The 18,431-nt window shown below is 30.0% G+C and overlaps 1 protein-coding gene across 3 annotated transcripts in view; it reads right to left on the reverse strand.

The window, feature by feature from the left end:
- Positions 1 to 18,431, reverse strand: part of LOC143073418 (uroporphyrinogen-III synthase-like) — a 53,808-nt gene that overhangs the window by 20,685 nt on the left and 14,692 nt on the right. For 2 of the 3 annotated variants that reach the window (XM_076248956.1, XM_076248958.1), the window contains exons 5-8: positions 17,287 to 17,361; positions 14,073 to 14,159; positions 13,612 to 13,697; positions 12,777 to 12,866 (exon numbers count right to left, since the gene is read on the reverse strand). In XM_076248956.1, the coding sequence (XP_076105071.1) occupies positions 12,777 to 12,866; positions 13,612 to 13,697; positions 14,073 to 14,159; positions 17,287 to 17,361 (338 nt within the window). The remainder of the gene's footprint in view (positions 1 to 12,776; positions 12,867 to 13,611; positions 13,698 to 14,072; positions 14,160 to 17,286; positions 17,362 to 18,431) is intronic. The other variant, XM_076248957.1, reaches the window with a different exon arrangement.

The raw sequence follows: 18,431 nt of genomic DNA on the forward strand, positions 1-18,431 counted from the left end.
GCGTCTGATTGCTTATCCAGTCTATGGACACAGTCTCCACTTTGAGCCCTTCCGATTCCATCGTATTCTGTTTGATACATTGATTTGCGTCCAAGTCAATTAGCGGGATTTGGAACACTGTGGACATTACTTTTGCCTTAATCTAATAACACTGTTGTGTTTAAAAAATACGAAACAATTTTAAAATCTACGATATTTAGTCCCTGGTAGATTCTTGGTAATCTGACTACATTTTATTTCATACTGAGCCCCATTTGTAATTAAAAGTTATATACAAAAAGGCTAAATTCAAAGATATCGCATATAATCGACATCACGTACCAATTGAAAATAAATAAAGGCACATTAGTGTCAATATATTACTTGAAATTAATAATGTCATCGGTATCAATGTAAATTTTAAAAACATTGGTTAAACGGGGCTCAGTTTATTGGACGGAAATCACAGGAGTCACCCGTTGTTGTCGGTTATATCACTAATTTTATTTTGTTCGTTGTAGGAACTTTTAACAATTTATAATAGGAAAAATGACTGATGAAAACATACAAAATAGTATAACATAACAAACCATTTTAAAATATAAAACACCACATAATAACTTCCAATGAAGAGGAATATGATTCCTTTTGAGTTAAGAAAAACGCTTTAAATTTGAAAGTAAAAAAGGACGATCTCCACCTAGTATTGTATCGATGATAAGTTTATTGTTATAAGTTGTAAATATATATATATAACATCTAAGAACTAAATTCCTATTAAAAGAATCACAAATCAGAGACTAGTGATTGCTACTTCAAATCATCATGGATACCGGTCAATATATATGCATTAATTTGAAGATTAAGCTAATTCGCTTATTGGCTTTTATTGTTTTTATGTCTTGGGCATATCATCAAGTTTGCTTTCGTGCTTCAGTACATTTTAAAATAATAAAAGCAGATGCCAAATATCAGAAAACAATTCGGTAAAGACTTGTTGATCAATCAATGTTACAATTTACAGGAGACATGTGTCGCCATGTCTGCTTGATGTATGCCAATATTAGAAAGATATTCAAAATGACTCATATAATCTGTATTGTTATAACACGTACAGTAATTGTCTGCTTCCAAGTCCAAACAAAACTTGATAGGAAAATCAAACATCTTCTATATATAGTCCGTAATGTTGTCAATTGAGCAATTTATGTGTTTTATTTTCTAAAAATAAATCGTCGAAAACAAATTTTAGGGAAACTGATACTAATCCTTAAAAAGAAAGTACTTATTAAACCAATGATAAGTATTATGAGTATGAAGTGTATTATTCTAAATTTCATCATTTGCAAAAAAACCCATATAATGAAAATAAGGCTTTTCACATTTTAAACCTTAAACCTAACAGTATTTTCGATCCCCATATATCCACGAGAAAAGTTGCGGAACTTAAAAATTCACATAATGAGTACGTGCATCGAACCTGAATTTTCATCACAAAAGTATTGTTGACTATTACCTAACAATTATTATTGATATCTGCACCGATGTTAAAGTGGAAGAAGGTGAATAAAAGGTAACTTGAATTACCATAAAAGCAGCCCTATATACCCAGGCTGCTTTGTTCCATTTATTGTTTTTGAGATACGGAGGGACACATGACCCCCCCTTTTTTTTCTTCAAAAAAACTAAATATCACTAAAATAAAATTTTGAATCAAAACCAAAAAGTATACAGATCTTTAGGTTAATATAACAAAGAAGTGTGTAAAGTTTTAAGCAATAATCATAAATTGTTTTTGAGATACAGCGCAACATGTAAAAAAAACCTCCCCCTTTTTTACAAAATACTAAATAACTGAAAAATAAAATTTTTAATCATCACCAAAAAGTATACAGATCTTTAGGTTAATATAACAAAGAAGTGTGTAAAGTTTTAAGCAATAATCATAAATCGTTTTTGAGATAAGGCGCGACATGTGAAAACCCCCTCCCCCTTTTTTACAATATACTCAATAATTCAAAAATGAAATTTTGAATCATCACCAAAAAGTATACAGATCTTAAGATTAATATAACTAAGAATTGTGTTAAGTTTTAAGCAATAATCCAAAATCGTTTTTGATATATGGTGGGACATGTGAAAAAAAACACCGCCCTGTTTTAGTTACAAAGTGCCGTAACTCAAAAAGTTTTGATCTTATTTTCACCAAAAAGTATACAGATCATTTGAGTTGACCATCATAAGAAACAACTATAATAAGTTTCATGAAATTTGGATAAGTCGTTCTCAAGAAAGGGTGAGACATGTTTACGCCGGACAGACAGATAGATGGACGAACACCGGACATTTGTATAACATAATTAAAATTTAAATAATCAACATTTTAAAGGGCGTATAAAAATCAAGTTGATATCGTTAAATTGATTATTGACTCTTCTTCTCTTCTTCTTCTTTAGTTAAGGAATACCATCAACTTTTTGAGGATTACTTTCCGGCGCATGCCTGTATGAGGTTGTTTTAAGTTAATTTCATTTTTTTTTACTTTTATTTATTTATGAAATTTACAATTTTTTAAGTTTCAATTTTTACATTTTTTATATATATTTTTTTATAACTACAAAAATGTATAAGATAAAAACAATATAAATAAGCACATTTAGTTTAGATGAGAGTATGTTTTAAGAAGCAACTCATGAGTGAGTGCATTCTTAAAGTTGTCTGTAGAGGTTTGGTTTGAGATATCAGGTGGTAATTTGTTCCAATCTTTGATTATTTGGCTGAAAAAAGAAAATTTAAAGGTGTCTTTATTACACTGAAGTTGTCTGTATGTCTGTTGATGGGTAGTTCTGGTTTTAGACTGGCTTTTTTTTAGTATATCTTGCGATGGTGTGGCAATTTCATTGTTAGGGAGCTACCATTTGATTATTATAGGCGGGCTAGGATGAAATTTGAAAAAAAATAGGCAGGACAGGAGTTTTGAGTAAAAAAAAGGCAGGATGTGACACTTGCAAAAAAAAAAAAGTCAGGACGACAATTTAGGTAAAAAAAAGTCAGGATAAACTAAAAATCAAAGAGCTGAAGAGCTCTGAGGGAAAAGACGGCCATTGTTTCAATTTTTAGGGGGGGTATCTATTGATAGTCTACATACAAAGAATGAGCAAAAAAACAGCTAGAACATATAGAAAGGCTGACAATAATAAAACTAATTGTTGTTTATTGTTATATCATTTCCTTAGTCAAGAATTCATCATAGAGACAATTTGGACCAATGAGATCTGCACCTTCTAAATGAAAACATTTGATTAAAGTTGGGTGTTAATTATCTAAAATTCAATTGAATTCAACAACTACTACAATATATTTAAGAATTTTAATTATGTACACCTGAACGGCAGGCTAAGACCATTCTCAATTTTTTGTGACAGTCTTCTCAAGAAACATGAGAAAGTGAGGACTGAAAAATCTATTCAGTTTTAATTTTCCATTGATAAAGTTCCCAGTTACAACTCTCATCACAGGGATACATGTTCTTATAAAATCAAATATGATTGATATAAGCTGTGTAAAGTTTGTTTCCAGATCCCACATTTTGATATATCTGTAAAATTCATGAATAAAAAGCTTTAAACTACAAAAAGCAATATTTAAAAAAAGTGAAAAAAAAAAAAAATGACCACTACAATAATTATGTTGGTATGCAAAATTATTTTTTAATTGATGACTACTTATCATATATATACTTAATGTGACATTTTTAGTGTTCAGATACATGAACTTTCATTTTAGTGGGTAATTACTCATCAATTAAGGTGCTCCTTAATTGGAGAAAGATTCTAAAAACATAACTTTACAGAAAGAACGAAAACTGCAGTTGCTCTCCCCAATCTCAATAGGTATAAACTACAAGAAGCAACATTTAATTTTTTTTTTTTTTTTTTTTAACCATTTCAATAATTATGTTGGTACACAAATTTTTTTTTTATATAGAAGACTACTTATCATAGACTAAATGTCACATTTTAAGTGTTCAGAAACATTTACTTTGATTTTAGTGTATAATTACTCATCAATTGAGGTGCTCTTGAATTGGAGGAAGATTCTAAAAACAGAACTTTACAGAAACAATGAAAACTGCCGTTTCTCTCCCCAATCTCATGTATCCCCATTGACATTGTTTACCGCGAAAGTTGACCTACACATTATCTGATTATAGCCTCAGATTAAAGCATTGCATGTTGGTGTGTAAATCATCTACACTACAGCAAACATCATTAGGTTTACATTTAACAAATACGGATTTTAGATTAATATATAAATACTGTGAATGATTTTTATAATGAATAAAGGATATCCCTGTGTAGTGTGGCATTCCAACAATGACGTCACTAGGTTAGATATATTTAGAATATTTCGTAATACTGATTTTTCCGGACTGTAAAAGAAACGTATATAGTGTAAGGGAAAGCTCAATATACGATAATTTCACTAGAAACAGAAGGGAAATGTGTAAAAAATGTATTTAAAGTCAATCTGTTCTCCTTGTCATCAATTTCAGTATGACATTTTGAGGGGGTTTCCAAACTATCAAAACAAAATGATTGACGTGAGGGAATGATACTCTGGCCAACCCCATTAGGGAATTGACGGCTTCAAGCCGTCTTTCCCCAAACAAAGGCAGGACCGATTAGAGTGAAAAATAAAAAGGCAGGACAGAGATTACAGCTAAAAAAAAAAAATGCAAGACAAAATTTGTCATCCTAGCCCCCCATAAAAATCAAATGGTAGCTCCCTTAATGACTATGTGCAACATTTGGAGTCTGGTTTTTAATCTGTGTTCTTGTAAGGATTGCCATTTTAGATGTTCTATCATATCAGATACACTGCTGGTATTGTGGTATCTGTACATGTTGCAAGTATATCTTGCAGCTCTTCTTTGTACTTGTTCCAATTTATATATATTTTCTGAGGTGTGTGGATCCCAAATATTGCCTGATATTAACAGTTGTACCGATTTAGACAAAATCAAAAAAATGTCTACCAATATGTGCTATAGGTTGCATACCAAGAGAACTTCCATTCTGCAGAAACTGTGAATCCGTCCGATGAAATGTATATAAAAGTAAAATCAAATATTGAACATTTGTAATATGAGCGGTTAGTACATATGTGATATTAAGGTAGAGGCAGGGGTGTCCCCTTCATTTTTACTGTATAAAGCTCAAGTGATCCTGCCCAGTTATTATTTGTTTTTTTATTTACATTTATATTCCAATCCATAAACTTTACATTTTTGCGCTTTCCATTGTATAAAGCACCCTTTATTTTTAGATTTTAGTTGTGTACAGTAAATCTTAAAAATAAATATTGATAAGGCCAAGGATTTGTATAGTTAGACCATACAAATCCTTGATAAGGCCTAGATACTTTTACCTTTTAATAGCGTAAATTATTTTATCAGTCCTTCAATAGTTAAAGACGAAGAAGAAGAAGAAGAATAGTTAAGAAGAAGAAGAAGAATAGTTAAGAAGAAGAAGAAGATTAAATTTGTTTGCACTTGCAGTTTTTAAATCCTATATTTATTAAAATAAATCAAATGTCCTGAAATATTTATGTAAATTATTATCTTCCATCCATAGTTTGTCTTTACTTGTTTAGTAAACAAATTAATATTCATTTAGACCATTATTTACATTTTCACACAGGTAAACTAATATGGACATAAATAGATCAAAGCATGTCTGTGTAGAATCTCTAATCTAAAATCGTAATTGTTATAATTTTATTTCTTTAAATAATCAAATTTAAATTTAAGAAAATAATCACGATAGATAAAATAGTATTGCATAAAGTTTACGTTTTCGGAAGACTATTTATTGTTAGGATAATGGTTCTAGAGGCTTCTTCACATATTTGTAAAAAAAACAATATGGCCGCCACACTTGATTACCTTTGCACATGTGAAACAAATATTTCTGACAAAAGTCAGATTTCTCTTGTCAAAAGGGATTCATATTTATATTGCAATAAATTATTCAGAAGGAGGTACATTCAGTTTATATTATATTTCTTATTCTATGAGCATTTAGAGTTTAATCAAAATTCTCCCAACAGCAACGTACTGCTCTAGTCAACTGAGTCTTGAATAATTTCATAAATACATTCAAACCATTTGAAGTAGAAGGGCATCTAATTCACATGACAAAGGAAAACAATGAATAAAGACAACAATTTAATAAGAAATAGATCCTTTTTATTTATTAAAAACAAAATCTTCTTGTCTTCAAATTTGTAACTTCAAGGGCGAACATGTAAACAGAGCGAGTTGTCCCGATACCAAATTCACGCATGCGTACTTCAAATATCTACAGTAAAAACATCCAGGTACAAGTAAACAAATAACGTTCATATAGATGAGATGAAATCTAATAATTTACATAAATAAAAGGGTACATATTTACGATAGTGATTGTTTTTCAATCCTTATTTACAAATTAAATGATTCAGATGCTTAATCATGTGTAAAAATCGATGTCAGTAATCAGAAGTTGTTATGAAATTGTAATACACAGAAACGAATGCGGCATACGGAGAATTCAATTAAAGTCGGCACCATTGGCCTTCAGAAGACTTGAAGTCTTCTTCCACCAAAAATCATAAAATCTACTGAAAAATGTGTTATACAAAATATTCTTTTGTGTTACTTGTAACGGGTCTGGGGATAAAGTTAAAGAAGACAGCGATGATTTCCCAGTTTTTATTGTGAAATTTTCAACGTAGCGCCATTTCAGCACCAACGAAATATGGAAAATAATGTTTAGTTCTTCCACTGATACAATATTTCATGACTTGCACGTTTTCTAATGGTTCCCTTTATTTAATTGCGGCTGATATGCAAGCTATTAGAACACGTGTCCTTTATGGTCATCTCTTAGAAACAGACGTCATTGTGTATGCAAACTAATTGGTAATAGCAATTTGTGAAATCTACACTCTAAAAGGGCAATTTGTCACAGGAGGTTTACATTCCATGAGCAAAATGACATGTATACAAGACGAGAAGGATCAGCATATGAGTAAATCATGGTTTGTCTGAATCCTATGATTTTTGTGTACCGTTTTTCGTTTGTTTGTCTACCATTGGAGAAAATATTTAGCCATTTACGAATTTATATTATACAAATAATCGATGAAATGTCAAAAAAGCAAGCAAACGGTAGTTTTGGATAAGGATAAATTCTGGTGGACAGTTTTGAATTTTAAAATTGTTTCCGGTTTCAAATGAGACTAAAAACCGGGGTGTAGATCAAATTCACTGAAAATCATTGCTTATTTGATGTAAATGTAACAAAAATACTGAACTCTCGAGTTAAATTTCAAACGGAAAGACTCTAATCAAAAGCTCAAACACATCAAACGAATGGATAAGAACTAGGGTAATAATCTTTTTAAGATATATTTCTTTACTATGGTAGTATGAGCATTATACTGATTCTTTGAACCAACTGACACAGTGGACAATTACGTAATTTGTTCTTTAAATTCTAAACAAAATACAATATAAAGATTTATTAGTAGGAAATAAAGGATACATATCTGACAAAACAAAGTAGCATTATATAATAATGTAAAAGAATCAGATAATTCATTTGTAAAACAACTTAAAAGGCTACAAGTTCATCTTTTCCTTATCCTCTTACAAATGATGTAGTATAAGTGCATACGTTCTTAACCAAGATTCTCATATCACATTTTGAAATCAAGATTGAAAATTCAAAGTTAATATACCTAAAAAAAAAAGTAACAGTAATTTTTTGAAATTTAAAAAACAGAATGTTTTTTTACCAGACTAATTTCAGGTACATTTCTTTATATTATATAATGTTTCAATCTTTTCTTTTTCCTTTTTTTCCTTTTTCATTGATATATGTTACGTCACTGTTGAGTTGTTTGCGGACGAAACGCGCGTCTGGCGTACAAAATTATCTTCGTTTTTCTATTCAAGACAGTAAATTGATGCCCATTATTTGGAAAGATCTTTTTTTTAAACAAAGTGCACCCTGAAGCTCCAACAAAACAACTGAAAATAGGCTGCAGACTTAAGAGCCATCTCGTATAAAAAATCAACATGTTGACATTTGCGTATTTAACCTAAAATGGACATTGTAAAACAAAGTTTTTTGTTCAAATAGCTAAAAGCCATGATCTTATATATTACCAACATAATTACATTTAACTCATTTTAACATTTATATTATTCTAATCAAGCTATGGCTTATATCTATATATAATGAAAAAAAGTCTCAAAATAAGGCTATTTTGGTCGATTTTTTGTAGTTTAAAATGAAATGTAAGGTTTGAAGCCCTTGAATTTTTGAAAGTTGTTTTTTGATAGAAAGATAGACTTAAATACTTTTAGATTATCAAACAAATTGATGCCCAAAAAGTAGCTTCATAATTAACCAACTCCTTGGAATATTTATGTTAATACTGCTTCAGGATTTATTGTTTTACTGTGTACTTCAAGAAGCTAGTATAAAGCGTTAACATTATGTGGATACATCGTACAACAAATGAGCAATCAGAGTATGTAAATAATGATAGGGATATTTTATTTTAGATACATTAAAATATTATTTACCTGTCATTAGATACATTAAAATATTATTGACTTGTCATATACAGTTTCCTACACACAATTCTAATTATAAACACCCCATCGAATCACTGAATTGTAAAAATGAAATAAAAGTCATGACTCTGTCAAGAGATTATTTATTCAAAAGTCAAGCATAATCACATGAAAAGAAATTGAACGCTTTTAGAGAAATCTGGAAGGTTGCAAAGATATCTTTTTATGCATTACATACTATATGTGTTTTGCTTAATGTTGAAGTTTGTACTGTTACCGGTAGTTGCTTACATCCGTGACATTTGGACTTTGGTACAGAGCTGTCTATTTGGCAATTACACCTCACTCCTCAACTCTCCATATACATTCAGTTAGCTCATGGAAGTATTCCATAAATTAATAATTAAACTAAACTGAACTAATTCTCTTCAACTTCGTATTTTATTTGGCCTTTTTAAATAAAGGCAACAGTGGTATACTGCTGTTCAAAATTCATTAATCGATTGAGTAAAAACAAATATGGTTTATTACTAAAACTGAGGGAAACACATCAATGCAACAATAAGAGGAGAACAACGACACAAAAAGAAAAACATCTTTTGATTCAAGCGTCACTAGTGAGTCTTTTGTAGACGAAAGGTTCATCTGAGGTAAATATAAAATTTTAATCCTGGTATCTATGATGAGTTTTTATGCAAAGAATAGGTCTTGGTTGGTTAAGATTTGGTCGATTATGGTTCAGACTAGGTCGAGTACGGTTCAGATTAGGTCGAGTACGGTTCAGACTAAATCGAATACGGTTCAGACTAGATTGAGTACGGTTCAGACTAGGTCGAGTACAGTTCAGACTAGGTTGAGTATGGTCAGACTAGGTCGAGTACGGTTCAGACTAGGTCGAGTATGGTTCAGACTCATATAAAATGGTTAACTACTGGTCAAGTACAAATTCAGACTGTTAAGTATGGTTCAGACTACAGTCGAGTATTATCAAGTAAATTTCAGACCACTTCAGACTGGTTGAGTAAAAATCAGTACAGTCGAGTACAGATATAGGCCATTTCAGACTTTATTAGTTTGTAGTGATATATATGGACTTTCTACATATATTAAAAATTAAAGCACTTGATATTTGAAAAAAAAAATATCTGAAAGTCTATCAGAATTTGAATATCATATCTCAAAATTTTGAAATTTCAATATTGCATAAGAGTTCTATTCATCTGGTTACAGACAAATTTGCTTCCTTTGATACTTTACCATCAATTGTAAAGGTTTTAAGAGTGATTCCAAAAATATGGTATTATGGCAAGCCCTTTTTATTTAAAAGAAACTATTTTTTGCAGAACCATCAAGCATGGTTCCTATGTTCTTTGCAATCTATATTATCTCACACATAACATTACAAAAGCGATATAAATGATTGGTATGTGTCAAGATCTATATTTGTACATAAGAAAATAATAATCAAATAACACCTGGATTATCAGTATCGCAGGGTATCATCAGCTCAAAAGGTAGTACATCAGTATTAACATGACAATAAATCTTTCTTAAATTGTTTTTTTTTTTTATTATAAACGTGCAGTTATAAGTCAGAGATATATATTGAGTACTATTTAACGTATTCAACATATTTCATTTACCCATGTCAATGTTATTTATATAACAATCAAAAATATATGTTCGAGGTATAGGGGGAGGGTTGAGATCTCACAAACATGTTTAACCCCGCCGCATTTTTGCGCCTGTCCCAAGTCAGGAGCCTCTGGCCTTTGTTAGTCTTGTATTATTTTAATTTTAGTTTCTTGTGTACAATTTGGAAATTAGTATGGCGTTCATTATCACTGGACTAGTATATATTTGTTTAGGGGCCAGCTGAAGGACGCCTCCGGGTGCGGGAATTTCTCGCTACATTGGAGACCTGTTGGTGACCCTTTGCTGTTGTTTTTTATTTGGTCGGGTTGTTGTCTCTTTGACACATTCCCCATTTCCATTCTCAATTTTATTCTGATCATTTATATAATTAATTTTATATTATATATATGTAAGACATTCGAGTTTAAGTAGACATAGGAAGATGTGGTGTGAGTGCCAATGAGACAACTCTCCATCCAAATAACAATTTATAAAAGTAAACCATTATAGGTTAATGTACAGCCTTCAACACGGAGACTTGGCTCACACGGAATAACAAGCAGGCATATCTTATATGGTGAAGTTGAAATCATCCCTTCGTAAATTTTACGGACGCCATCACGAGTTGGTTGACCGTTATGGAATAACCGTTTCACAAATGATATCGGATATGTTCCTTACGTCGTAACTACAATCCCCTTTCATGAATATGACCTACCGAATTAGACTATTTACCGGATTTGTAATCACTTAAGCAACACGACGGGTGCCACATGTGGAGCAGGATCTGCTTACCCTTCCGGAGCACCTGAGATCACCCCTAGTTTTTGGTGGGGTTCGTGTTGTTTATTCTTTAGTTTTCTATGTTTTGTCGTGTGTACTATTGTTTTTCTGTTTGTCTTTTTTATTTTTAGCCATGGCGTTGTCAGTTTGTTTTAGATTTATGAGTTAGACTGTCCCTTTGGTATCTTTCGTCCCTCTTTTATAATTTTTTTGACCGTTCATGATATTACCTTACCATAACTAATGAAAGAGAAATAACTCTATTCAAAATAAAGTACAAACTATATTTGTTAAATCATAATGATGGATTTTTAATTTTCAAAATCTTCATAATATTTTTTTAATACTAATCCAAAGAAAAAACATGAAATCAGGAGTCTAGTACATGGCAAAGATGGAAAAAAGGTATTTTTATCTACTTTATTTCAACACTATAATGTTACATAAATCTTTACTAATTACATCATGCTGTGTTGCTATGTTAACATATCGAATGTGATTTTTTTGGTTCATTTCCTAAACACTATTACCTATGTTATATTAGGCCAAATCTAAAATCATGTATGATTTTAAATTTGTACTAAATACATGTAAGACCAAAATTAAGCTAAAGATAATATGTATGATGTAAGTTCCTCCAGCAATCAACAAACACATCAATCAAATCCTTTATTTGGAGATATACCCTTCTTTTTATATCTCATTAAACAAAGCAAGTAATCTTTAACATCTAGGTACTAACAAAGATGTGAACTTACAAACCATTACAACATTTCTATCTTGAAATATCTACCAAACAATTATGTGACGTCTCTTATGTTAATTATTACATAGACTGTGTCATTTGGCACAACTTTTTGGAATTTTGGATCCTCAATGCTCTTCAACTTTGTACTTGTTTGGCTTTATAAATATTTTGATATGAGCGTCACTGATGAGTCTTATGTAGACGAAACGCGCATCTGGTGTATTAAATTATAATCCTGGTACCTTTGATAACTATTTAAACCACTGGGTCGATGCCACTGCTGGTGGACGTTTCGTCCCCGAGGGTATCACCAGCCCAGTAGTCAACACTTCGGTGTTGACATGAATATCAATAATGTGGTCATTTTTATAAATTTCCGGTTTACAAAACTTTGAATTTTCGAAAACTAAGAATTTTCTTATCCCAGGCATAGATTACCTTAGCCGTATTTAGCACAACTTTTTGGAATTTTGGATTGTCAATGCTCTTCAACTTTGTACTTGTTTGGCTTTATAAATATTTTGATATGAGCGTCACTGATGAGTCTTGTGTAGACAAAATGCGCGTCTGGCGTACTAAATTAAAATCCTGGTACCTTTGATAACTATCATAGTCTGACATTCTACTCGTGCAGACTGAAATGAAAGATTTCATCAGTAAAGAAACTTTATTTTTTCATAGCCAATCATAATACCCCTAGAGAACTCCTATTGACAGATCACCATGAAATAAGAGATCAAATAAAGAGACATGGAATGATTTTTATTAGACAACTATCCACCCGAGACCAAATGATGTAGGTGTTAGCAATTGTAGCTGAACAGAATTAGCAAAACCTGAGGGAAAACAGTGTTACATCATTAGAAACTGTAACAGATTCCTTTTTAAATTCTGACAATCTAAAATGTGCAAAATTACCAAAGAAACTAGCTTTATACAATCACACATTGAAACCAAAGAGTTCATTTCCCTTCCTGTCATGAATTACTTTTAAAAGCCTACCTTTGATGTTCTCAATATCTCTAACAGATTATTCTTCTTTAATGCCTGAACTCCAGATGGACTGAAGAACACTACAGCAAATGGCTTACCCTAGAGACAAACAAAGTGCATCTGTATTAGTGTACAAGTAAATATAAAAAGATGTTGACCTGTTAATGTTTAATTTAATTAAGTATTAGTGTTATAAATATTTAAAAAATCAGGTTGAGACAAAAAGTTAAGTCTTTCATACGTTGTTGAAAATTAGTTAGTTAAGAGTTCCCTACTTTACATCCACTTGAGGAAGAACATGACTGACTATATTAAGTATCATGACTTCATACTTTCATACTCCACTTGAGAAAGAACATGAGTGACTATATTAAGTATCATAACCTCATACTTTCTTACTCTTTACCATTTGGGACATTAAAAAATGTTATAATGTGGAAATTAATGAATTATGGTTGTGTAGTCAAGCTACTGATGAGTCTTATGTAGATGAAACGCCTGTCTGGCGTACTAAATTATAATGCTGGTACTTTTGATAACTATCATATCTCCTTCAAATGAAATAATACAGCTACTTTAAATGACCATACATTCTCCTTTTAAACTATATGTTTATACTGAATCTAAACTTGTTTTTTGTATAAGAATGAATGTATGTTGACATTAAGTTGTTTTTGATGTTTTGTTAAATTGTTGTCTAACTGATATGTACCCGTTGTATTTGAAAGATTTTGTTTGTCTCTGGTATATATAATGAGTTTATTTTATAATTTAACTCAAATTTGCAGTCTTTACTCTTAGGAGGAGAAATAATCAACCTCATCATATTCATACCAAGACTTACATATTTATTAACCAATCTTTTGATTTCATCTGTAATTTCATCTCTATGTACAGTCTCATATACATTCAGTTCCTCTACTGGTATCCCTAAAACATAATAAGTCACATGTCTAATGTTATCTCTATGTATGGACTAATATACATTTATATAATTCTACCACCCCAATCCATAAAAATATCACAAGCCACATGTCTTTGTATGGTATCATACTACATCTTTTCTTCTTGTATCCATTAAAACATAACAAGTCACATGTCTTATATTAAATATCTCATTGTTAAATACTATCTCATATGCATCTAGTTCCTCTAACAATGATTTCTGTTCCCATGACAGCATTTTAGCAATATGATTTATTCAAACCTTGAAAAATAAATTTATTTAACAAATGAATAAATCAATGAACATCTTAAATAGATCTGTACACTATTGTTAAATAATTAAAGTTATATTTTCGGTACCTTTAGAACATAGTCTTTCTATTATAGTATCTTTTCTGATATTACTACATGGAAATAAAATTGGTCTCTCTTCTGATTCATCCCTTTCTGAAATAACCAGAAAAACAATTATAAAAAGACCATTTTTTACACAAAATAGGATGTACTATTATATATAATATACAAACAGCCCGTTTGAATATTTTCATACTTATAAAAAAAAATATTGAAATCATTTTTCTCATCTTCAGGATAGATTAGAAAGTTGCCAAAAATAACAACAACAAAAATAAAAAAACCTACATATGTTTATTCATTTTACACAAGGTGAATCTCTTTAAGTAGGAAAACCTGTTATTTTCTTAACTTCACCAAAGAACTTTGCAGGGTAAAACATGTTTCCATTTCAATTCTCAATTTAATTCCAATAATTTGAAGATATATGCTGAGGTCATGGTCTTTGCTATGCATAGAATCTATGGGCAAAAAGGATACATACATACCATTAGTTCTTATCTTCAATCAGTCATTTTCTCAGTTTTAACCCTTTTTTGTTATTATTATATATACTTATTTTACAATTATATTGTTTCATAAATCTAGTGTATTCAAGGCATTTTTTTCTTAATCAACTTCATTAAGAATTGTGAAGCTAAAGAAAAATCATATCTATGTATGAAAAAAAGGCATCAGTAGCAAACTACTGTTCAAAAGTCATCAATTGATTTAGGGAGATCAAATATGTGGTTACAGTCTAAAACCAAGGGAAACAACTCAAATATCAGAGGAAAACAAAAGAATATCATTTAACTGGCATTCAATGAATCTTACAACACTTTTAAAAAACCTAACAATGAATGTAACAACACTTAAAATCTTGAAATGAACCTTACAATGAATCTTACAACACTTAAAATGCTGAAATGAATCTTAGAACACTTAAAACCATAACATGAAACTTACAACACTTAAAACCATACAATGAATCTTACAACACTTAAAACCATACATCTAACAACACTTAAAACCATAACATGAAACTTACAACACTTAAAACCATACAATGAATCTTACAACACTTAAAACCATACATCTAACAACACTTAAAACCATAACATGAAACTTACAACACTTAAAACCATACAATGAATCTTACAACACTTAAAACCATACATCTAACAACACTTAAAACCATAACATGAAACTTACAACACTTAAAACCATACAATGAATCTAACAACACTTAAAACCATACATCTAACAACACTTAAAACCATAACATGAAACTTACAACACTTAAAACCATACATTGAATCTAACAACACTTAAAACCATACATCTTTACAATGGGTCTTACAGCACTTCGAACCATACATCCTTACAATGAATTTTACAACTCTTAAAACCATACATCCTTACAATGAATCTTACAACACTTAAAATGTTGTAATGAATCTTAGAACACTTAAAACCAAAAGATGAATCTTACGACACTTAAAACCATAACATGAATCTTGCAACACTTAAAACCATACATCATTAAAATGTATCTTACAACACTTAAAACCATAACATGAATCTTGCATCACTTAAAACCATACATCATTAAAATGTATTTTACAACACTTAAAACCATAACATGAATCTTGCAACACTTAAAACCATACATCATTAAAATGTATCTTGCAACACTTAAAACCATACATCCTTACAATGGATCTTACAACACTTAAAACCATACATCTTTACAATGAATTTTACAACACTTAAAACCATACATCTTTACAATGAATTTTACAACACTTAAAACCATACATCCTTACAATACTTAAAACGTTGCAATGAATCTTTGAACACTTAAAACCATAAGATTAATCTTACAACACTTAAAACCAAACAATGAATCTTGCAATACTTAAAACCATACAATGAATCTTACAACACTTAAAACGTTGCAATTAATCTTACAACACTTAAAATCATACAATGTATCTTATAATACTTAAAACCACACCATGAATCTTACAAAACATAAAACAATACAATGAATCTTACAACACTTAAACCCATACAATGAATTTTACATAAATTAAAAAAAAACAACATACAATGATTCTTACAACACTTAAACCCATACAATGTATCTTACATCACTAAAACCCATACAATGCATCTTACAACACTAAAAACAATACAATTAAAATCTTACAACACTAAAAACCAAACAATGAATCTTACAACACTTAAAACCATAAAAAGTTGCAATTAATCTTACAACACTTAAAACTATACAATGAATCTTAAATTACTTAAAACCTTACAATGAATCTTACAACACTTAAAACGTTGCAATTAATCTTATAACACTTAAAACCATAAAATGAATCTTACAAAACAATACAATGAATCTTACAACACTTAAAATGTTGCAATTAATTTTACAACACTTTAAACAATACAATGAATCTTACAACACTTAAAAAAACATTCAATGATTCTGACAACACTTAAACCTATACAATGAATAAAACATCACTTAAATCCATACAATGAATCTTACAACACTTAAAACCAAACAATGAATCTTACAACACTTAAAACATTGCAATTAATCTAACAACACTTAAAACCTTTCAATGAATCTATCAACACTTAAAACCATAAAATGAAACCTACAACACTTAGAACCACACAATAAATCTTACAACACTTGAAATATTACAATGAATCTTACAACATGTAAGACGTTGCAATTAATCTTACAACACTTAAAACATTGCAATTAATCTAACAACACTTAAAACCTTCCAATGAATCTATCAACACTTAAACCCATACAATGAACCTTACAAAACAAAAAAACAACAACATACAATTACAATTTTACAACATTTAAAACCATACAATTAAAATCTTACAACACTTAAAACCATACAACGAATTTTACAAAACTTAATCCCATACAATGAATCTTTCACCACTTAAACCCATACAATGAATCTTACAACACTTAAAACCCTACACTTAAAATCTTACAACACTTTAAACCATACAATAAATCTTACAACACTAAAATCCATACACTTAAAATCTTACAACACTTAAAACCATACAATGAATCTCCCAACACTTAAAACCATACAATGAATCTCCAAACACTTAAAACCCTACACTTGAAAACTTACAACACTTAAAACTATCCAAACCTATCAACATATGTGTTAAATGTACAAACCTAACAGAATATAATCACAAAGATTATCAGCATTACCAGAATTTTCTCCATTTGGACTGAATCCTAGCTGTCTTGCTAAAGGAAAAAAATCCACCATATGTTTCATTCTAAACATTAATTATTTAATCATGTAATTAACATTCTCAGTATAAATAAGGAAATATGGTATGACTGTCAAAGAGACCTGTTTTATTAACAGAAATAGAATCAGAATGCTAGTGACAAAGAATTAATTAAAATCATTATACTTAATCATGACTTTAAAATTTTAATCAAAACAATTTAATCAAACTATATTTTGAATTGAGTTATCTACTTTTGTCCATAATTAGAGAGCTGAACAAATGATCTTCTATTTTTTGCAACTTTTGTTATTCACAAAAAATAAACATAATGTGTTGTACAGCTGTTAACATCTAAATCAGTTGGTCTCTTGTGGGAAGCTGTCTCATTGTCTGTCATTCAACATCTTCTTTTCTAATTGTATCATTGCATTGCAGTTTGAAAGCAAAGAAATGTTTAAGCAATATTTTGAATTGAGTTATTTCCCTTTGTCCAAAATTTAAGAGCAAACAGAAGATTCTCTTATTTTCAGTAAAAAAATTATGTTTGCCAGTGAGGTAATTAATAAACATATCATTTCATTAATTGATAAATATTATTAATATATTTTTTTTTTGTTGGCAGCATTGTCAAGTTTATAATTGTATTGTTGGTGCAATTGAAAGATAGAGTATGTTTGGTTAAATTTTTTTGGTCAGTTTGGTTGTACGTCTTTGATGTATGTTTACAGTTTCTGCTGCAGAATAACAATTCCTGTCATATTAACATATAAGGTTAGTTTGTGTTGCTCACTTAACTTTGTTAATACATGTATAACATAACTATGAATAGCTGTCATACAAATCAAGTTTAAACAGCCATTTTCTTTGGAAAATATCTGTACTTTTAAATTTGCTTAGGAGCTGGTTATTTTCTGTATACTTAAGGTTTTTTTTTATCATTGTTTATTTTATTAATATTTGTAAAGTAAAAGTTAGAATCTTGAAGAAAAGTCACACAATATAAATCCACTTCTTTCTATTCACTAACAGTACTCATTTGAGCATTTCAAACTGGACATAAAGATAGATAACACATCTTTG

Source organism: Mytilus galloprovincialis, chromosome 4 (genome assembly GCF_965363235.1).
Source record: "Mytilus galloprovincialis chromosome 4, xbMytGall1.hap1.1, whole genome shotgun sequence".
Lineage (NCBI taxonomy): Eukaryota > Metazoa > Mollusca > Bivalvia > Mytilida > Mytilidae > Mytilus > Mytilus galloprovincialis.